General features: G+C 53.7%; 1 protein-coding gene across 2 annotated transcripts; it reads left to right on the top strand.

The window, feature by feature from the left end:
* The first annotated feature begins 51 nt into the window (after window positions 1-51).
* Window positions 52-22,031, top strand: ABCD1 (ATP binding cassette subfamily D member 1). 2 transcript variants are annotated; one of them, XM_066248649.1, is made up of 10 exons: window positions 52-1,368; window positions 4,317-4,497; window positions 10,727-10,869; window positions 10,958-11,126; window positions 12,137-12,231; window positions 15,682-15,827; window positions 16,364-16,509; window positions 19,947-20,031; window positions 20,266-20,391; window positions 20,581-22,031. In XM_066248649.1, the coding sequence occupies exons 1-10, from the start codon at window positions 460-462 to the stop codon at window positions 20,786-20,788; spliced, it is 2,208 nt and encodes a 735-aa protein (XP_066104746.1). In that variant the 5' UTR covers window positions 52-459; the 3' UTR covers window positions 20,789-22,031. The 2 variants fall into 2 exon arrangements, with proteins under 2 accessions (XP_066104746.1, XP_066104748.1); XM_066248651.1 differs by lacking the exon at window positions 52-1,368 and adding an exon at window positions 2,489-2,781.
* The last annotated feature ends 201 nt before the right edge of the window (window positions 22,032-22,232 follow it).

Below are 22,232 nucleotides of genomic sequence, written 5' to 3'. Positions count from 1 at the left end.
CCTTCCCCCGACTCGCCCCAGGGAAGGGGTGGGTGGGTGGGGATTCTGGGCGGGTGGTGGAGTCACTGTCGCTTCAGCCAGGCTGTGGAGAAGACGGACGCGCCTGGTGCCCCGGGGAGGGGCGCCACCAGGGTAGGAGGAGAAGGTGGAGGCGGTGGAGAGGAAGAGACGCCCCGTGTGTTAGAGCCCTCTCAAGGTTCTGACCCCAGGGGCTAGGAAACTGTTAAGTACCTCCACCTCCGCTGCCTGAAGAGGCCGTGACCCTGGAGGGACCCCAGCTTACCGCACCAGGGGCCCCAGCACCGCCCCAGTGGCCTAGAGCAACAGTCTCAGGGACCATAGCAAGGTTTCCAGTTGCCTAGACAACGATCGGGGGTCAGAACAACAATCCTTCCAGCCACCTGCCTCGACTGCTGGCTAAGACACCAGTCCCAGCCCTGTGCATCCAGCCCAGGTGACATGCCGGTGCTCTCCACCCCCCGGCCCTCGCGGGTGACCACACTGAAGCGCACAGCTGTGATACTGGCCCTCACGGCCTATGGAGCCCACAAAATCTACCCCCTGGTGCGGCAGTGCCTAGCTCCAGCCAGAAGCCCTCAAGTGCCTGCAAGGGAGACCACGCAGGAGGCCTCCGGGGCCACTTCGGCCACAGCGGTCAAGACTGGTGTGAACCGGGTATTCTTGCAGCGACTCTTGTGGCTCCTGAGGCTGCTCTTCCCCAGGATCCTGTGCCGGGAGACAGGGGTGCTGGCGCTGCACTCAGCTGCCCTGGTAAGCCGGACTTTCCTGTCAGTATATGTGGCCCGCCTGGACGGACGGCTGGCCCGCTGCATCGTGCGCAAGGACCCCCAGGCCTTTGGTTGGCAGCTCCTGCAATGGCTCCTCATCGCCCTCCCTGCCACCTTCATCAACAGTGCTATCCGCTACCTGGAGGGCCAGCTGGCCCTGTCTTTCCGAAGCCGTCTAGTGGCCCATGCCTACAGCCTCTACTTCTCTCAGCAGACCTACTACAGAGTCAGCAACATGGATGGACGGCTTCGCAACCCTGACCAGTCCCTGACGGAGGATGTGGTGGCTTTTGCTGCTTCTGTGGCCCACCTCTACTCCAACTTGACCAAGCCACTCCTGGATGTGGCTGTGACCGCCTACACCCTGCTTCAAACAGCCCGCTCCCGTGGGGCCGGCACAGCCTGGCCATCAGCCATTGCTGGCCTCGTGGTGTTTCTCACAGCTAATGTGTTGCGAGCCTTCTCACCCAAGTTTGGGGAGCTGGTGGCAGAGGAGGCGCGACGGAAGGGCGAGCTGCGCTACATGCACTCTCGGGTGGTGGCCAACTCAGAGGAGATCGCCTTCTATGGGGGCCATGAGGTGGGGCAGGTTGGGGTGCTGAGCATAGAGAAAATCATGTGGCTGGGAGGCCCAGGGCAGGCAACTGTGAATGGTGGGGAGAGCCCAGGGCTGGCTGGGGTTGATGCCAGAAGTGTGGGCAGCCACAGGAGAAGGAGACTGGGGACAGCCAGGGCCTTGGGCAGCCCAGACTTAGGCACAGAAATGGAGAAGCAGGAAGGCTGGGTGGGGACTGCCTTGGGCTGGCTGCCTGCATGCTTCAGGCCACTTCTGCTTCCTCTCAGTAAAGCTGTCCTGGCCTTGCAGCTGCTTGGAGTTGCGGATCCTCTGGTTTGAGATGCTAGAGCTCCTGGCCCATTCCTGCAGTCAGATGGGACGAGGCTCCTGCTGTTCGGGAATAGGGACGGTGGATGGTGGGAGGTGGCCGGCTGCCTGGCCCCTCATGGGCCCCAGGGCCTTTTGAAGGCCTGCGTCCAGCCTAGCTGGCCGGCCAGGCAGGCAGGCATTATGAGCATGACTCAGCCCAAGCGGAGGTTAATGAGCAGCACCCAGAGCAGCAGCCACAGAAGTGTCAGCGCTCCACAGTCCAGGTCAGTGGCTTCGCCTGAGCTCTAGGGCCGGCCTGGGTGCCGGCTGTGCCACCTCCCTGAGGCCCTGAGCCAGGGATGCTGGGCCCCAGCCACCAACTCAGCGGGACGCACTTCCTGCCCGCTCAGTGGCCACCCTGCTCCACCCCCCACCCTCCCCACTCTTGTGTGCTCTCCTTCCGCCTGTGTCCTGGGGCTCAGCTCCCTAGTGGGCTGGGGCAGGGGCGGCCCTGGCCCTGAGTTTGGCACTGGGAAAGGTTACTCCAGGCCAACGCTCCCTTTATCTTGCCCCTGCCCCTCCCCTTCCCCCTGCCTGGGGTTGCAGCTTCCTCCAGCCTTGCTCGCCTGCTCCCTGCAGCTCTAGTTTCATTTCCAAGTACTTCTCCGAGGAGGGGTACAATGGCACCACCTCCTGAAGGCCTATGTGTTCTCCCTGGGTCAGGTGGCCTCTTGCTTCTGGACCTTGTCTCACTGGCTGTTCACCAGGCTCCAGATTAGGAGAAGAGCGCCTAGCCTGCAGCCACAACCCCATCACGTCCTCTTGCTCACGCTGGGCTATAGGGCTTTGGCAGGCAGCCGTGCTCTTGGGTGAGGTGCTTGGCACATTACCTGCAGCTACATTGTCAGCCCCAGCTGACACTCCTGCCAGCTCCCAGCACGAGGATTGCCAGGGTGCTCAGAGGAGGCATGCTTACTTCATGAACAGGAGATTGGGCTTGAGGCGGAACCACAGGATGCAGAGGACCTGTATGGTGAGGGCTGAAGAGAGATCACTGGCTCTTTGAAGGACTTCCTCTGGGCTTCAGGAAGTAGCATGTTGGCCAGGAGGGTTCGATGGGGGTTGGAGGTAGGTGATGTGCATCCAGAGTCTGTCTCTTTAGGCCTCTACCAAAGGGCTGGAAAACAGTGTGGGGTGACAGGCCCCCATGGGTGGGTTGATTTTCCTTAATGTGCAGGCATGTGGCTCACCCCAGTTCCACTGGCTGGTGTCCCCGTGGACACTGGCCCAGGCTCAGACTAACATGTTAGAGCAAAGGTGACTGGCTGGCTGGCAGGCAGACAACAGAATATTCTCTTCTTACTGAGATTTCACTGAGGAGGGTTATTTAGACATACGTATACATACACACACACACACATATACACACACAACCTCTTGTTGGCTTGAGAGCAAAGTAAACCTTTCTTTTTTTTTTAAGTAAACTTTTCTTAATAAGTCAAAACATCATTTACAAAAATCCAGTTCTTCTTATGGCTCTGCCAGCATAGTGCAAATTCCACACGTCTTGCTGCCTTCAGGCTGTGTGAGCTTGTGCAGGTCACTGCCTCTCTAGGCTTCTGTAGTGTCCTACTCTATAATGGAAATGAGAATACCGGTGAAATGGCATGTGGTGGGAATCATATGGAGAGTCAGATGCCCTTGGCAAGGGAAGTGATGCCAGGCTGGACAGCTGTTGTCAGTCAGTGGTAGGAAGGCAGGGCTGGGATGCACACTCCTGTACTGAGCCAAGAAATCCATGACCCAATAACCACCTTGCCGTGACCGCTTCCTGACACCTGCAGCCCCTCACCTATCTGGATGCTGCTGCTATGGGAGAGCCTCTTTCTCTCGCACTCCCTTTCCCGTTCTCTCTTCTCCAGGCCTTTACCCATTCTGAGATGGCAGGTGATGGCCAGTGCAGGAAGAGGGCGGAGATGGGAGGGCAGAGGAGCCCACCCTACTCGAGCCCTCAGCTGGCCCAAGGCACAAAATTCACGTTCAGGGGCAAGAGTGTCCATTAGGGGCGAGGCCTGCAGGACTCACTTAGGAGCATGCCATCCGGGTTTCAGTGGGAGAATGCAGCGCAAGTTTCTCACCCAGAGGATCCCTGGGGAAGGTAGCAGGAGGCAGGGCCTAAGTAGGCCTAAGTAGACTGTTGAACCAAGTTCTTCCAAATGAAGTACTGTTTCTTGTTTCCTTGTACTTTGTTGAGTTGGCGTTAGTCCCCCAGTACTTGCCCAAAGAAACAGGCAAGGTGGCTGCCCTTGGCCTAGGTCCCAAAGCTGCCCAGGGCAAAAGAAAGGGCACGATGAGCTTCTCAACCAGGGAGGTAGTGGAAAGAGGGGACCGAAATGGGCCTCTGCCGGTGGGGTCATGAGTCCCTTCTTCACCACCACTGTACCCCAGTGCCCTGACATCAGACAATCCCATACTGCCCATGGCCCTGAGTGAGACCTTTCCACTGTACACGTGGCCCAGTTGCCCCACCCCCAGCTCTCAACCTTGTCCCAGCCATCAGATGGCATGGAGTGTGTGTACTTGGCACTGGGGGCCTCTTGCTGTCACCCCTGTGTTAGTTACCACAAGGCCTCTCAGGCTCTCTCTGTCACCCCCTCCGGCAGGTGGAGCTGGCCCTGCTGCAGCACTCCTACAAGGCCCTGGCTTCGCAGATCAACCTCATCCTGCTAGAGCGCCTGTGGTATGTCATGCTGGAGCAGTTCCTCATGAAGTATGTGTGGAGCGCCTCAGGCCTGCTCATGGTGGCCGTCCCCATAATCACTGCCACTGGCTACTCAGAGTCAGGTGAGAGTCAGCACTCCCAGGGGGCCCCGTCCTCCTGGACCACTGGGCGTTAGGCTCCAGAGGTCTCAGTGCTCAGCCAGCCCATCTGCCCCCTTCCACTGCTGAGGCCTTGAGGCCCGGCTGGCTTCCTGGAGATCACCACAAGCCACACTCTCCCTTGCTGCCTTCCACTCGGCATGAGTCTGCTTTTTACAGCATCTCACGCTTCTTGGTACCACTCAGCTGAGCCCTGCGACTGCCACTCAGGAACATCACATGTCCCCTCACTAGATACATGCACCCTCACCCAGCTGTGCCTGTCCTCGGCCCAACTGTGACTCAAAGGTGGGAGGATGGGGAAGTAACCTTGAGCAAGCCCCTTCATCCCTGGGCCTTGGCTTGCCCAGGCCTCAAACAACTCTGGCAGGTTGCAGAGGCTAAGAGACTTCTGCCCTGAGGCCTGGGGGAATTGGAAAGCCTATTTTGCCTTTTACTTTAGCAGTCGATCATTAGGATCATCATTTTGTTCCTCTACTGGTTTGCAATATATTCATTCTATTTGCGGTCTTTTCGTGGTTGCCCTTTCGAAAGGTTAACTTGAGTGCGCATGGGAACAGTCTAGATCAGCAATTTTCAACCAATGTGTCACAGCACGCTGTTGTGCCACAAGAATTTTTTTAAAAACATGCAATACCTGACTATTTAGTCAGGGGCATTGACCTCTTTTCCCTTAGATTATCAAATAAAAAAAAACAACAGCCAGCACAATAATAGCTGTCTGGTATGAATGAATCAAAATTATACCTATTTGTTGTCAGATGGGCAAAAAGTATAGTATTTTTTTGTTGTGCTACAGAATTTTAGTAATTAGTTTATGTGTGCCACGTGATAAACAAGGTTGAAAATTGTTGGGCTAGGTTAATCCGTGGCTCCTCCTCCTCTTAGCCCTTAAAACACTTTAACACAGGACTAGCCCCAGCTAACATGGTGATATAGCCCAGTGTCACGTTTGCTTTCCTGTGTTTTTACACTCAGCTATTTGCTTTATTGGGCCAATGCATGTTTAAATTCATCCCCATGTTTACCAATTTCTCTGCTCACCAGTTCTTTTCAGCAGCCTAGCTACCTTCCTCCAGATAGACATCTCTTAGAAGTTCTTTCTGCAAGGCTTTCATCGTGGGCACTCATGATTATTTTGTCTGAAAATGTCTTTATTTTACCCTTTCCCCAAACTAAAGAGTAGCCGGGTGTGGGAGCCCAGGCAGATAGCTATTTGCTCTCAGCCCATTGACAATATTCCATTATCTCTGCTGGAAAATCTGTTTTCAGCTTAGCTCCCCTCAGCTGCCTGCATTGTCTCTCTGCTTGCTTTTAGACTTTTCCTTCTCTGGTATTCTGCTCTTTCTCTTGGAAGCGTTAACCTGTGGGTTTCTGTTTATCCTGCTTGAGATTTGTTGTACGACCTTTAAATATTCAGATCTTTTTAATTGTGTGGGAAAATTCTCAGCTGTTATCTTTTGAAATATCAACTCACTCTTGTTCTTTTCCTCATTCCTTCTGGAACTCCTGCTGGACTTCTCACTCTCTCTGTGGCTCTTCCCCTCTTTTCACTATTTGCCATCTAGCACTATCTGTGCTGAGTACTGGGAGATTTCTTCAGATAGTCCCGCTCATTCATTTGCCAGTTTTCTCTTCAGCTGAGTCTACTTTGAATTTTTTAAAAATTTCAGTGAGGCCTGACCAGGCGGTGGTGCAGTGGATAGAGCATCCGACTGGGACGCGGAGGACCTAGGTTCGAGACCCCGAGGTCGCTGGCTTGAGCGCGGGCTCACCAGCTTGAGTACGGGGTCACTGGCTTGAGTGTGGGATCATAGACATGACCCCACAGTCGCTGGCTTAAGCAAGGGGTCACTGGCTCTGCTGGAGCCCCCCGGTCAAGGCACATATGAGAAAGCAATCAATGAACAACTAAAGAGCTGCAACAAAGAATTGATGCTTCTCATCTCTCTCTTCCTGTCTGTCCCTATCTGTCCCTCTCTCTGACTCTGTCAAAAAAAACAAAAACAAAAAAAAACTTCAGTGACTATTTCTGTAAAGTTCTATTTGATTCTCTTTCAAATAGAAATTTGAAAATAGAAATTCTCATTTTCAAGTAGAAATTTCTAATTGTTTTGGCAAATGTCTGGTTTTCTCATCTTTTGACTGTTCCTTTTATGCTGTGTATCATACTAATCATACTTATTCCACAGTCTCTATCCTGCCATTGGGTTGAATGAACCTGTGGGGGTCTAAGCCAGCTTGTTCTTCCATCTGCCAGTCTTCACTCATGGTAGATTCTTTCCTTGTGTGTTTTGTGACCAGACTTTCCTAGGAACCCTTTGTGGCCTAACAGGAGGATGCAGTTCCCCAGTGCATATCTGCCTTTGTTTTGGCCAAGCACTCCTGATAATTAACCACTTGGCGGTTATTTTCATGTTCACTTTGAGGAAAAGGGGTTCCTGAACTTGGAGGTAGTATTCACTTGAACCCCAGACACATAATTTCCCATTCTTAGAGGTGACCTTTTGTTCCCTGCACCTAGAGTTCTGGCTATACGACTGTCCTCTAAGTCTCTAGGGATTTCACTGGTGCACCTGGCTGCTGGCTTCTCTGCAGGCTCCTGGGAATTTGCCTTGCTTTTCTACAAGCTAAGCTCTGCTTTCAAAGGTGTTCTATTTCATGCAGTGTTGTAGTAAGAGGGTTTTCAGTTATATGTAGAAAGAGCCTGACTTGTTTCATTAGTGTCTCTGATTCTCTCCCTATTATCTTGGGACTTCCATACCTTCAACCATCTGTCCCTCTCTGGTGGCCCCCAAGAGGAAGGATCTAATTGGAGGGGGACAGTTACTTTCCACCAATGGGCCTACATAAAGACTGGCCCTGATTTAGCCACAGGTGCCAGACCTAGTCAGCATACCTGGTCCAGAGCATAGGGACAGGCCCATGAAGAAAGAGGTCTATGGTTTCTGTGAGAAAATGCCTGCTGCAACTTCCTTCTGCCCCAGTACTGGGTACAGTTTGGCCTGCCTGGTACCTGAGGCCTCTCCCTCCTCTGAAGGCCTAGGACTTTTTGCATCCTTTTTTGTGCCAGGATTCATGAGTAATTTAAGAAGCAGGAGCCCCAGCTTCATGCTTTTATAGTCAGTCGCCTGTGAAAATGTGAAATTCTGTCCTTTCATCTTACTGGCCTCCTTGTTATTCCCTCAAAACACTAGGCAGGCTTCTGCCTCAGGGCCTTTGCACATGCTGCTCCTGCTGCCAGGAATACTCTTTCCTCTGAGGTCCTGCCCTCCTTCTGTCAGACTTTTGCTTACAGGCACTTTCTAGATTAGGCCTGCCCTGCCTATCACTCCGCCTCTCTCCTCCCTTTCCCCACCTCCTTGCTCTCCTAAGCACTGAACACAGTATCTATTCCATTTATCTATCTTATTTATAGTCTCTCTGCCCCTTTAGACTGAGAGGTCAATGAGGGCAGGGATTTTTATCTATTTTGTCCCTGCTCCAGAGCACTGGGGGCCAGTGGAAGAATGCAGGCATTTATCAACTGGGGAAGATTTCGATGCCTTTGCCCTACTTGCCTGCTGGCCCTGCGAAGCTGGAGGGCTTAGGGGAGGGGCAGCCTCGTCATGGACAGCTGCTGGATATCCTGCTCTGGGGCCCCGGTCTTAGTTGCCCGAAGACAGTTTCTCCATCTCCAGGGAGGGCCAGCTGTTGCCAGGCACCTACAGACCCTTTCACTTTATGCACAGTCAGTGTCTAGCTCTTAGGACATCCTGGGAGGAGGGCTTGTGTCCTCCTTTCTGTTGGAGGCTGTGTCCCTAGGGACACAGTGGGAAGGAAGGCTCAGGACCTTAGACTGTCAGGATTAATGACTCCCTTCCCCACCCAGTTCCCTAGAGTCCTGGGCCAGGCCCCAGAAGGTGATATAAGGTACTCTAGCCAGCCATCAAGTCCCCTTTCTACCCCGCACTGCACCCTTGCTGCTCTGGAGACCATCTTCCCTGAGATGACTTCCTGCCCCACCCCGTCCACATAGCCCTGAGGCTTCTCCCCCTCTGATCAGCATGCGCCCCTGGGTAGACTCTGTCCCACTGCTTTCGCCTCAGGAGCCCCTGGATAGCCCCAGTGTGTGCTCCTCACTCATCCACACCCAATACCCTCAGAGTCAGCATTCCACTTCCTCATCATCACCATTTCTAGAACATTCCTTGTGTAAAAACCCTGCTTCTCTGGATTTCCCAAGAGTTATGGAAGTCAAGCCTGACCTGTGGTGGCGCAGTGGGTAAAGCATTGACCTAGAGTGCTCAAGTCGCCCGTTCGAAACCCTGGGCTTGCCTGGTCAAGGCACGTATGAGAAGCAACAACTACGAGTTGATGCTTCCCGCTCCTCTACCACCCTTCTTTTCTCTCTCTCCTCTATCTAAAATCAATAAATAAAATCTTAAAAAAAAAAGTTAGCTTGACCAGGCAGTGGTGCAGTGGATAGAGCGTCGGACTGGGATGCAAAAGACCCAGGTTCGAGACCCCGAGATCGCCAGCTTGAGCGCAGGCTCATCTGGTTTGAGCAAAGCTCACCAGCTTGGACCCAAGGTCGCTGGCTCGAGCAAGGGGTCACTCGGTCTGCTGTAGCCCCACGGTCAAGGCACATATGAGAAAGCAATCAATAGACAACTAAGGTGTCGCAACAACAAAAAAAGTTAAGGAAGTCAAGGCAATTGACAAGAGAGGGTTGAAATGGGCAACCAGGGGTTCTAGACTGAGACAGCAAAGCAAGTCAAAACAGGAGCAGGCTCCAAGGATAGGTCAGGGCATTTAGGATAGCCACGCTCGTGGAGGCCACAGGAGGAGGGAAGGGGGAAATGGGCCAGTAGTGGAGGTCCGAAAGGGAATAGTCATACAGGAGAGGCTCGGGGCCAGAGGGGATGAGGTGCAGGTGTGTCCCCGGAGGGGCTGCTGTGAATAGTACAGGACACGGGACAAGAGCAATCGAGGGAGAAGGAGCTGGGTCTTCCAAGAAAGAAAGCCAAATGCCTGGTGGTTCATTTTTTTTTTTTATCCACATTATTGAGATGTAACTAACATACCATATAGTTCAGCCTTTTAAAATATTCGATTCAGTGGGTTTTAATATATTCATAAAGTTGGGCAACTTGTCACCAGCATAAAAGTCCAGAACATTGTCATCACCCCAAAAATAAAGCCTGGACCCGTTAGCAGTCACTCCCCACCCCAAGCCCAGCTCCTGACACCCACACTAATCTTTGCATCGTTACAGACTTGCCTATTATGGAGTCACACAATATGTGGCCCTTTGTGGCTTTTTTCACTCAGGAAAATATTTGCGAAGTTCACCCACGTTGTAGGATGAATCAGTGCTTCCTTCCTGTTGGTGGCTGAATAATATTCTATTGTCTGTATGTACCACAATTTCTTTATCTGGTCATTCATCTGTGGACAGTTTGGATTGTTTTCACGTTTTGGCTATTGTGAAAATGGTGCCAGGATCATTTGTATCAGCAGTATATGAGGGCTCCAACTTCTCCGCTTCCTCACCAACACTTGTTATCTCTTTAATTACAGTCCTAGTGGGTATGAGTGGAATCTTATTGTGGTTTTAATTTGCATTTCCCTGATGACTAGTGACGTTGAACATCTTTTCATGAGCTTACTGGCTATCTGTGTATCTCAGATATACAATAGAAATGTCTGTTGAGATAGCTTGCCTATTCTTTAATTAGGTTGTTTGTCTCTTTGTTGTTGAATTGAAGAAGTTCTTTATATATTGTGGATACTAGACCCTTATCAGATTATATGACTTGCAGATATTTTCTCCCAATCTATAAGTTGTCTTTTCACTTTCTTGATGGTTTTCTTTGGTGCCCCAAAGTTTTAAATTCTGGTAAAGATCACCTATCTGTTTTTATTTTGTTGCTTGCACACTTGGTGTCATGTTTAAGGAGCTATACCTAATTCCAGGTCACGAAGATTTGCCCTTGCCCTCTTCTAAGAGCTTTGTAGTCTTAGCTCTTACATGCAAGTCAGTGCTCCCTTTGAGTTAGTTTTTGTGTGTGGTGTGAGGTAGGGGTCATTCTCTTGCATGTGGATACCGTTTGTCCCAGCACCATTTGCTAGAGAGATTCATTCCCCCCCCCAAGTGGGTCAGGTTTGATTTCCCACTGTCCCCACCCCCTCCCTTCACTGGGCTCCACAGATTCAGAAGCTGTGAAGAAGGCAGCCTTGGAGATGAAGGAGGAAGAGCTGGTGAGCGAACGTACAGAAGCCTTCACCATTGCCCGAAACCTCCTCACAGCTGCTGCAGATGCCATTGAGCGGATCATGTCGTCCTACAAAGAGGTATTCCTCCCCTGCGAATCTGCCCCTGCCATGCCCTCCATCCCACTCGTAGGTGGCAGGGGCTGAGCCAGGGTCACCCTTCCCACAGGTGACAGAGCTGGCTGGCTACACAGCCCGGGTACACGAGATGTTCCAGGTATTTGAAGATGTCCAGCACAGCCGTTTCAAGAGGCCTGGGGAGCCAGAGGATTCTCAGGCTGGGTCCGGGGCTGTGGTCAGGTCTGGTGTCCGTGTGGAGGGGCCCCTGCAGATCCGAGGTAAGGGTACCCTCCTAGAGAGTCCCCACTTGTCCCTGCCCACCCACCACTGCCACCCAAACGGCAGGATCTTCAAGCTGTGCCCCCAAGGAGGGCTTGCTGGGTGAGCTGTGGCTCCCATAGCCTTCCTTCCCAGGAGTCACCACGGACCAGCCTACTCTCTGCCCAGTTCCTTCTAGGTGCCCTGGTGGGCATTTCTCTTTGCAAAAGAAGGGGCTGTGGTCCCTGAGTGGAGGGAGTCACTTGTCCATACAAGCAGCAAGACGCAGTTAAAAGCTATAGTAGGGACCAGGATATTGTGGAAGAGGGGCCACAGTGGGTTTTTTTTTTGGTTTTTTTTTTGTACTTTTCTGAAGCTGGAAACAGGGAGAGACAGTCAGACAGACTCCCGCATGCGCCCGACTGGGATCCACCCGGCACGCCCACCAGGGGCGACACTCTGCCCACCAGGGGGCGATGCTCTGCCCCTCCGGGGTGCCGCTCTGCCGCGACCAGAGCCACTCTAGCACCTGGGGCAGAGGCCAAGGAGCCATCCCCAGCGCCTGGGCCATCTTTGCTCCAATGGAGCCTTGGCTGCGGGAGGGGAAGAGAGAGAGAGAGAGGAAGGAGAGGGTGGGGGTAGAGAAGCAAATGGGCGCTTCTCCTATGTACCCTGGCCGGGAATCGAACCCGGGTCCCCCACACGCCAGGCTGACACTCTACCGCTGAGCCAACCGGCCAGGGCTCACAGTGTTTTTGAGCTGCCACTGAGATGGTGCCAGGAGGGGGAGGTTTCAGAGCAGGATTGGACTCCCTGCCTTGGATTCCAGAGGCCATAGAAACAGCTTTGTCCCTCCCCACCCAGAGCACAGTTCCAGATACTGGGGAGGGGAAGGTCTGCTGGTAGGGAAATCCACTGTACCTACAAGGGACCTTGGACCACACACTGGCATTCTGGTGGGGGGAGGGAGCATGTGGAACCTACCAGAAGGCAAAAGGAGTGATGTTGCTTCCTTGTGTTCTTTCTCCAGGCAAAGTGATAGATGTGGAACACGGGATTGTTTGTGACAACATCCCCATCATCACACCCACAGGAGAGGTGGTGGTGGCTAGCCTCAACATCAGGGTAGGTTGAGTGGCCTGGGCTGGCCTGAGCCATGGGGCCGGGGCCTGGCCTTCTGCATCTGCAAGTCCCAGCCCTTGGCATCCAGCCTGGCCAGCCTGCCCATGTTATCAGTAGCTATTGCCCCAAGATCTACGTGGCAGGCGGGCTAAGGTCAAGGTGAAAGACCAACGTGTCTCTGCCTATTATTCATGGGGCAATGGAGACAGAACTGATAAAAGAGACTGAGATTACCAAGATTGGCCAAGCGGCACCTGAAGGTTCCTAGCCTTATCATCGCCAGCCCCACCCACACCCCACCCCAGTCCCACAGAAGCCCAGACTCTGGTTCAACTGCAACTGTGGTGGAATAGCTTGCTCTCCACTGACCTGTGCTGGGGGTCTCACCCATCTGCTTCAAGAAGCCCCCAGTGCAGATGTGTGTGCCAGGGGGGCTCTCAGCCACTACCCAGGCCATCTGTGGAAAGGAAGTGGCTGATATCTACCAGTCACCTGTGTCTCCAACCAGGGATTTGGTGGGAAGTGATGGAGTGAAGGGAGACTTATTGGGGGTGGGGGTGGGGGTAGGGTGGGGGTGGGGTTGGGGTGGGCAGGGAAGTAAGTGAGAGTCATTTGTTCGAATTATTTATTCAACCAGTATTTCCTGAGTTCCAGGCTGGGCACTGGAAATCAGAGGTACATCAGGCAGGCCCCTGCCCTCTGGGAAGCCCCACTCTTGGGGCCCCTAAAGTGTTAAAAAGGTCCCCAGTTAGACAGCTGCCCAGGGTCCAGCAGGGGCCATGGGAAGGGGATCACCATCCCTGAGGGGAGATGAAGTTTCATCCAGGAGCTCCCAGGTGAATGGACAGCATAGTGAGAAGGCCTCTCTCCTAAGGCAGGCAGAGGAAAGGCAGCGGAGGGATGGGAGGGAGAAGCCGGCTCAGCAGGAGCCGTGGCCAGGCAGGAAGTGGCCGATGATTGGAGCGGCAGTGCCTGGGGCTCCTTTCCTTGATATGTTGAGAGGGGGGGGGGGCTGGGAACATGTCATTACTTCAAGCAGCACAGGGCAGTAGTGTGACCCCCATCGTCCCCTGCAATGGTCACTCTTGGGATATAGAGGAAGCTGCTGATGGCTGGTTTATCCAAGGTGAATGGTTTTCAGGCCTGGTGGAAGCCGGACTAGGCCAAGACCAGAAACCCTGGTGAGCAGGGGCTCAGCTGGGTAGGAAGCAAGACCAGGCAAGGAAGGGGTGATTGGGGTGGAAAGGGGTTGGGGGCTGAGCAAGAGCTCTGGCCTGACCTGACTGGTGGTGGCACAGTGGATAGAGCATTGACCTGGGACGCTGAAGTCCCAGGTTCAAAATCCCAAGGTCGCTAGTGTGGGCTCGTCCAGCTTGACTGCGGGCTCACCAGTTTGAGTGTGGGATCATCAACATGATCCCATGATCGCTGACTTGAGCCCAAATGTCACTGCCTTGAAGCCTGAAGTCACTGGCTTAAGCAAGAAGTCACTAGCTTAGGTGGAGCCCTCTGGTCAAGGCACGTATGACAAGCAATCAATGAACAGCTAAAGTGATGCAACTACAAGTTGATGCTTCTCATTTCTCTCCCTCTGGCTCTGGCGCGCTCTCTCTCTCTCTCTCTCTCTCTCTCTCTCAAAATAAATAAATAAATAATAAGCTCTGGCCTGACACAGCTGGTCATGGAGATAGACTCTGAGACTGGGAGATGATGTTGGGGAAAGGAAGCAGTTCCCAGCCATGATGGGCTGGGTGGCGAGGTGAGAAGGACAGTGGGGAAGATGCAGAGGAGACAAGGGAGGCAGCCATGGCACCAGCTGACAGCCAAGGCAGGCCTCCCAGGCCTCCCGGGGCCTGGCACCAGAAGAGCCCTCGCCCTCATACATCCCTGATGCGGGGAGGCCCAGGTCCCACCCAAGGGAATTTATGGTCTAACAAAGGGCCACAAAATGAGGGACTCAAACAATGGAAGTTGAGTCTCTCCCAGTTTTGGAGGCTAGAGATCCAAACCAGGGTGTCTCCTGAGAGCAGTGAGGGAGAATCCGCTCCGGATCATCCCAGCTTCTGGCGGTTGCTGGCCGTTATTAGTGTTCCCTGGATTCATTTCAGTCTCAGCCTCCATCTTCACATGGCAGTCTCCCTGTGTTCATGGCTCTGTGTCCAAATGTCCACGTCTTTTTTTTTTTTTTTTTTTTTGACCAAGACAGAGAGTCAGAGAGAGGAACAGATAGGGACAGACAGACAGGAAGGGAGAGAGATGAGAAGCATCAATTCTTTGTTTCATCACCTTAGTTGTTCATTGATTGCTTTCTCATATATGCCTTGACCGGGGGGTGGGGGGCCTACAGTAGACCAAGTGACCCCTTGCTCAAGCTAGTGACCTTGGGCTCAAGCCGGTGACCTTTGGGCCTGAGCCAGCAATCGTGTCTATGATCCCACGCTTAAACCAGTGACTCCACGCTCAAGCTGTGAGTCCGTTCTCATGCCAGCAACCTCAGGGTTTTGAACCTGGGTCCTCTGCTTCTCAGTCTGATGCTCTATCCACTGCACTGCTGCCTGGTCAGGACAGATGTCCCCTTTTTATAAATAAGGATACCAGTCACATTGGATTAGAGGTCATCACACTCCAGGATGACCTCATCTAAATTGAACTAACTACATCTGCAAAGGCTATTTGCAAATAAGATCACATTCTGAGGTCTTACTCCAATACATGAATTTGGGGGACATAGTTCAACTCCTAGTGCTGACCCAGGTAAACCAGGGAAGGCCTCACATGGGCTGTGCTCACAAGATCTTTCAAGGACTTCAGAGGCTGGTAGGTGGTCCAAGGACAGCAGTCTCCCTGCCCTCTGAACCTCTCCTTCCCGCACACCTCCCAGCGCCCAGCTTGACTAGCCTTTTTCCACCAGCCAGTGGGCATCATGTGATTGGCCAACTGGGGAGCCTGAGACCCTTGATGCTGCGCGCCTTGGAGTCACAGCGGCATCTCCGTAGCACCCGAGTGTTCATGAGGGCAGTTGGAGTTTACTGTCTACCTGGAACTCTAAAGAAAGCACCTTTCCTGGGGGAGTTCCTAAAGGGAAAGCAGTACTGCTGGGGAGGCCAAAACTCTTGGGTTCCCGGTGAAGTGGCATGGGGGCGATGTTGACTATCTGGGGCTTGCGCTCATTCATATGGTTGTAGCAGCATAAGCCCTTCTGCTGACCCTATACTCTGTGGTATGTATTGGGACTTTAAGGGACAGGCTGGAGCCCAAAGTGCATTCAATTAGGGCTCTGGATGCTGGACCTCATTGCCCAAGCCCTTCCATCCCTTTCCAAGAGACCAAGAGGGCCTATACCCCAGCCCCAGCATGCACCTGGGTACAGGTAGCTGTCAGAAGCTGTCCAAAGCGCCAGTGAGAGGAAGGAGACCCTGGTCCCCTGGGTATCACATTGCATTGCCTCCACAGGTGGAAGATGGCATGCACCTGCTCATCACGGGCCCCAATGGCTGCGGCAAGAGTTCTCTGTTCCGGATCCTTGGCGGGCTCTGGCCCACATATGGGGGTGTGCTCTACAAGCCCCCACCCCAGCGCATGTTCTACATCCCTCAGAGGTGAGTGGTGCAGGGGAGAGGGAGGGAGCCGGGGCCCCAGCTCTGCCCCTGCCCTTCCCACCTATGGCTCCAGACACTGAGGACATGGCAGAGCTTGCTGTCTCCAGAACCAGAGGGGCTAGAGAACCTCCACTTGCCCCCCACCCCCTTACCTGGTGACTTCACAGCTGTGTGGTATGCATGCATGAGGGGGCACCCATTCATATGGCTGTGGCAGAATAAGCCCCGCATGGGGTGGGGGGCATGTGTCTGTGCATACAGTATGCATGTGTGTCCACGTGAGCATGTGCAGACGCTCTGTCTGTGTGCACATGCCTGCCTAAGTGTGCAGGGAAAGGGAAAGTGTATGGTGTGCACAAATGAGTGTGTGGGCCCAGTGTGCAGAGATGGCTGTGAGCGCTGCCTGGAGCACTTTGCATCAGGGGTCTGTGGGCTTCTAGTTGGCCTCACCTCTGGCAGCCAGGGCTCACGGCGGAGCCCAAACAGACACCAGCCATCACCAGGGCTCCATTGGTGGACACGCAGCTTTCCCACAGGCCCTACATGTCTGTCGGCTCCTTGCGCGACCAGGTGATCTACCCTGACTCGGTGGAGAACATGCGAAGGAAGGGCTATTCGGAGCAGCACCTGGAAGCCATCCTGGACATTGTGCACCTGAACCACATCCTGCAGCGGGAAGGAGGTAAGGGGGCGGGATCTCTCGGCTCTCAGCACCAAGGAGTGAGCCAGCCAGCCAGCCACCGGCTACCACCCCAGGCCCCGTCACCCTCTTGGCTCCCAACATCCAGGAGGCCAGAGGCGATTTAATGGCAGGTACACCGGGCATGCGCCCTGAGCCCTGACTTCTGTAGGGCCTCACAAAACCCCAACTTTACACTTTTTTCTAATGACAAGGGACCCAATAATTTCTTCTGTGCCTGGGGCCTCAACTGACCTTAATCTGCCTCTGCCCAAGACTTAAGGTCTTTGCTCAAGGTCAAGCTGCCCCTAAGTGGCAGAGGCAGGAAGCGAACCTGCCGCTCAGATTTCACAAGGAAACCAGCTCAGCCTGACCTGTGGTGGCGCAGTGGATAAAGCGTCATCCTGGAACACTGAGGTCACTGGTTCGAAACCCTGGGCTTGCCTGGTCAAGGCACATATAGGAAGCAACTACTATGAGTCGATGCCTCCCACTTCTCTCTCTCTTTCTCTCTCTCTCTACCTGAAAATCAATTTTTTAAAAAGTCTTTAAAGAATAAAGAAAATCAGCTCAGCCCTGCTCTGGGTTCTATCCTCTCCTCCTCACCTCTAGGCACAACAGGTATTTTTAGTCAAAATGGGTAAGCCACTGACCAGTGCCTCCTTTGCCACCACCCTGTCCCTCCCTCCTCTCCTTCCCAGGGGATGGCACCTCCCAGGCTCAAGGTGGAAACTGGATGTACCCTCCACCTCTGCCCCTGCCTCCCCCCTCTAGGCCCCGTGCTCAGACAGCCTGCGCTTGCTCCTTCCAGGTGCCCAGTGTGCACCAGGCCTGAGGTCTGTCCTCTGCCCCTGCCTCCCCCCTCTAGGCCCTGTGCTCAGACAGCCTGCGCTTGCTCCTTCCAGGTGCCCAGTACGCACCAGGCCTGAGGTCTGTCCTCTGCCCCTGCCTCCCCCCCTCTAGGCCCCGTGCTCAGACAGCCTGCGCTTGCTCCTTCCAGGTGCCCGGTGCGCGCCAGGCCCGAGGTCTGTCCTCTTGATGAAATGTAAAACTGACCTACAACTTCCCTGCCTAAAGCTTTCCAAGGACCTCCTTCCCTGTCATGGCCCTCCCTCCCCACTGCCCTCCTGCCCCCAGCCCCAGAGCCTGTTGTGAGTATCTCACCTGATGATGAGCACCCCCGTGGAAGTCCTCTGCCTACAAACCTGGCCTCCCTTCCCTAGTACACTCAGGCCGCCTGAGCCACCCACTTCCTATCAGTTCTCCCTGTTAGGCAGGGTTCTCAGGGCACCAAGCACATTAGCCTGTAGAAGCGGATTAAGGTCAGTTGAGGCCCCGGGCGCAGAAGAAAATATTGGGCCCCTTACATTAGAAAAAAGTGTAAAGTTGTGGTTTTGTGGGGTCCTTCAGAAGTCAGGGCCCAGGGCGCATGCCCAGTGCACCCGCCGTTAAATCTGCCTCTGGTCTTGAGCCTCTCTCCACCTGTAGAAGGGGACAGGTACTAGTCTCTCCCTTAGCACCAGCATTAAATGAAATCACTCCTATACACTGTGTGCCTGACGGTGGCACAGTGTATAGAGCATTGGACTGGGACACAGAGGACCCAGGTTCAAAACCCTGAGGTCACTGGCTTGAGCGTAGGATCACTGACTTGAGTGTGGGATCATAGACATGACCCTGTGGTCGCTGGTTGAGCCCAAGGTTGCTAGCTTGAGCAAGGGATCATTCATTCTGCTTTAACCCTCCTCCCCTCCCCCGCCATCAAGGCATATATGAGAAAGCAATCAATGAACAACTAAGGAACTGCAACAAAGAATTGATGTTTCTCATCTCCCTTCCTGTCTGTCCCTATCTGTCCTTCTCTATCTGTCTCTGTCTCACTAAAAAAAGAAAAAAAAAGGAAAGAGAGAAATTACTCCTGCAAACTCTGCTCAGACGTTGTGGCCTGCACAGGAAGAGGGCTGCAGATGGTAGAGTCCTGGTTGCCATGGTTACACAAGCTCCATCTTGGCCTGGCTGGACCTCTTTTGTTCTGCCTGGAAGTGCACCCTTTATCCTCCAGGCACTCTGAAATCAGCTATCGCAACCGATTAGCAGTGAATTTAGCTGTGAATAACAGGACCCCCACACACGGTGGCTCAAATCACTCATAAGTTTATTTTACTGTGACGTAAAAGTCCCAAGGAAGGCAGGCCACAGTTGGTGGGGACAGCCCGGCTCTGTGTGGCTTCCATTCCCAACTGTTCCAGCTGTCACATTATGTCCCAGGCCATAGGTTGGAGAAAGTGGGGGGAAGGAGCAAAGGGTATATGTCATTTGTCTTTTAAAGAAAATTCCAGAAGCTTCCACATGTGTAACACTTTTACTCTATTGGCCAGGATTCAGTCACATAGTTGTATTCTTCAAGACAAGCTAAGAAGTATAGTCTTTTTTGTTATTGTTCCACCTACTTATGCATTCATTGGTTGATTCCTGAGTGCATAAGTATGTGCCCTGACCAGGGATCAAACCTGCTGTGGTGTATCAGGACAATGATGCTCTAACCAACTGAGGTGTCCAGCCAGGACAGGAATAGTCTTTTCTGAGGGTAGTGTGTGCACTACCAAAACTTCTAGTCCTGTGGGAAGGCAGATTGGTAGAAGGTTACAAGCCGTTTCTGATGAATCTTCCACATTCCAGCTCATTCAAGCAGCTGCCCGAGCCTTACTGTGGGTCTGGCATGAGGCAGTGATACAAAGGCCTGGTGCCTATAGGTGAAAAGCCTTATGAAGAGACTACTCCAAGCCTTCCTGGGGCTGGCTCTTCATGTGTACCCTGTTCGGTGCTGTATGAGTTTGCTGGGGCTACCATAACAAGTACCAGAGACTGAGTGGCTTAAGCAACAAAAATGTTTAGCCTCCAGCTCTGAAGCCAGAAGTCCAAGATCAATGTGTAGGCAGGGTTGACTCCTTCTGAGGGCTATGAGGAAAATCTGTCCCAGGCTCTCTCCTTGGCTTGTAGATAATAATCTTCTCCCTCTGTCTCTTCACATCATCTTTCCTCTATGTATATCTTTGTGTCCAAATGTCCCCTTCTTATAAGGATAGCTATTATATTGAATCAGGGCCCACCCTAGTGACCTCACTTTAACTTGATCACCTCTGTGAAGGCCCTTTGTCTAGATGTAGTCACCTTCTGAAGTCCTGGGGGTTTAGGACTTCCACGTATCTTCTTTTAGAGGGAACACAATTCTGGTCTCAACTTCTTTTGGACTACCAGTACCACCTACAGACAGGCAGGTGCCCAGAACACACGTAGCCAGCAGTTGACCTTCTCTGGAGTCAGATGTGCTACCATCGTCCACTGTCACTTACTCCCCAGCCCCCTCCCACCATGTCCACCAGACCCAGTGTGCCTAAGCCCTTGTTTAATTGAACAGAGCCCCCTTGTCCCCTGCCCAGGTTGGGAGGCCGTGTGTGACTGGAAGGACGTCCTGTCAGGGGGCGAGAAGCAGAGAATCGGCATGGCCCGCATGTTCTACCACAAGTGAGTGGGCTGTCCAAGGTGTTAGGGCTCCCTCGGACACTGGTTGCTCTCTAAGCCAGTGGCAGAGACAGAGTGGAGGCTCAGCATGCATGCTCCCGGAGGCCTCTTTAGGGGGGAAGGCAGTACCATTAGGAGGCCCCATCCAGGCCACAGCAGGGATTGGGCCACAAGTGGGGTGGGCAGGTTGGGGCCAGACCAGGTCAACAGCCTCATTCACCCACCCCTGCTCTCAAGGCCCAAGTATGCCCTCCTGGATGAATGTACTAGCGCCGTGAGCATCGACGTGGAAGGCAAGATCTTCCAGGCAGCCAAGGATGCAGGCATCGCTCTGCTTTCCATCACCCACCGACCTTCCCTGTGGTAGGTCCCATTCTTCCTGCCTGGAGTCAAGGGGAGGGAGTGCCCCTTTCACAGTCTACATCCCCATGGCTTTGCAGCTGGGGAGGAATTGGTGCTGCCATCAGAGGGGCAGAGGACCCTGCTAGGCCCAGCTTGCATCTCCCGCTCAGCAGCCTCTGCATGTCTGTCCCTGTCCCTCTCCTGGCCCAGGAAGTACCACACACACTTGCTACAGTTTGATGGGGAGGGCGGCTGGAAGTTTGAGAAGCTGGACTCTGCCACACGCCTGAGCTTGACTGAGGAGAAGCAGCGGCTTGAGCAACAGCTGGCGGGCATTCCCAAGATGCAGCGGCGTCTCCAGGAGCTCTGCCAGATCCTGGGCCAAGGCCCCAGGGACCTCCAGGGTGCTGCCACCTGACAGATGGTCATGGCTCTGGGCCCTCAGCCCCTACACCCCCCACCCGAACCCTCGGATCATATGAAGGAAACAGCAGCGCCTGCCTCTCAGCTCCCCCACCACCCAGCTCCACCACAGTTCCACCCTGCATGGCTTTCCCTCCGCCAGGCCTCCCTGTGCTGGCCTGCCCTGCCTAGACAACTGCCAACAGAAGGGCGTGCCCAACCCTCAGGCCCCTGCCCTCGGGCAAGGTGGCTGAGTCCTTTCTTTTCTTTGAGGAGAGGAGGGAGACCGGGTAGGAGGTGAACCCCAGCTCACACCACCAGACAGTCTATGCTGAGCCTCAGCGTGTGTGGGGTCCTGCCCTCCTCAGACTGAAGTCCCCCTTATTTCCTCCATTCAGTCCCTTGGAGACCTTGTGGTCTACCAGTGGTCGGCAAACTCATTAGTCAGCAGAGCCAAATATCAACAGTACAACGATGGAAATTTCTTTTGAGAGCCAAATTTTTTAAACTTAAACTATATAGGTAGGTACATTTCTTATCGAGGTAGCGTCCACACATGGTGTTTTGTGGAAGAGCCACACTCAAGGGGCCAAAGCCGCGTGTGGCTCGTGAGCCGTGGTTTGCCGACCACTGGTATGCTATTGCCGCCACCCTAGTGGCCGCCAAGGCTCCCATTCCACTGGATGCCCTTCCTGCCAGAAAAACAGCCAGACAGGGCCCACAGCCAGACAGGGCCCCTTGTTTGCGCCCCTTCTCCCCTCTAGTTGCCTCAAAGAGCTCTTGGGAGAAAGAATTGCACAGCATTTCTTAGCAAGTGATAATAAGAATGTAATCGTCCCTTTCCCTCTCAGTCCCTACAAGCTAACTTATTGGATCCCTGTTTGCAGCCTTCTCATTGCCAATGTGAGCACCGCCCTGGCAGAGGGGGCAGCCTGGGCTGCGTCCTTCCACAGGTGGCCCAGCCTCTGAGCCAGCCCCAACCAACCTGTTGCCCCACCAGCCTACACTGCCAGCTGCCACGGGGGGGGGCAAGCCAGCTGGAGGGCGGGAGGGACATTGCTGCCAGCAGTTTGGGCACCAGTGTTCCCAGCTCAGTGCCAAAGAGGGGTCAGATAGGGAAGCTGTCTCTGCAAAGCTAGCTCCTGCCCGAGACGGAGACCCCACCACCGCCGCGTGCCTTCTGGGGGGGTGGGGGGTCTCAGCCCTCAGACCAGGAGCCTCCCTCAGTCCCTCAGTAAAAACTCCCCGTGGAAAGTGTGCTCGTGCCTCCTGGTCTCTGTCTGGTGTGGCTTCGGGGAGAGACAGGGACGGACAGAACGGTACCTGGGTGGGAAGGAATGACCTCAGCCCCCAGGCCCACCTGAAGACACAGCTCAGCACATCTGTGGCTGACATAGTGATAGGGAAGCGGATTCACAACATCTCACAAAAATACTGACTGAGCCCAAGTAGGACTCTGG

This window comes from Saccopteryx bilineata, chromosome X, assembly GCF_036850765.1.
Source record: "Saccopteryx bilineata isolate mSacBil1 chromosome X, mSacBil1_pri_phased_curated, whole genome shotgun sequence".
Taxonomy (NCBI): domain Eukaryota; kingdom Metazoa; phylum Chordata; class Mammalia; order Chiroptera; family Emballonuridae; genus Saccopteryx; species Saccopteryx bilineata.
This window is presented reverse-complemented; position numbering and strand designations above follow the sequence as displayed.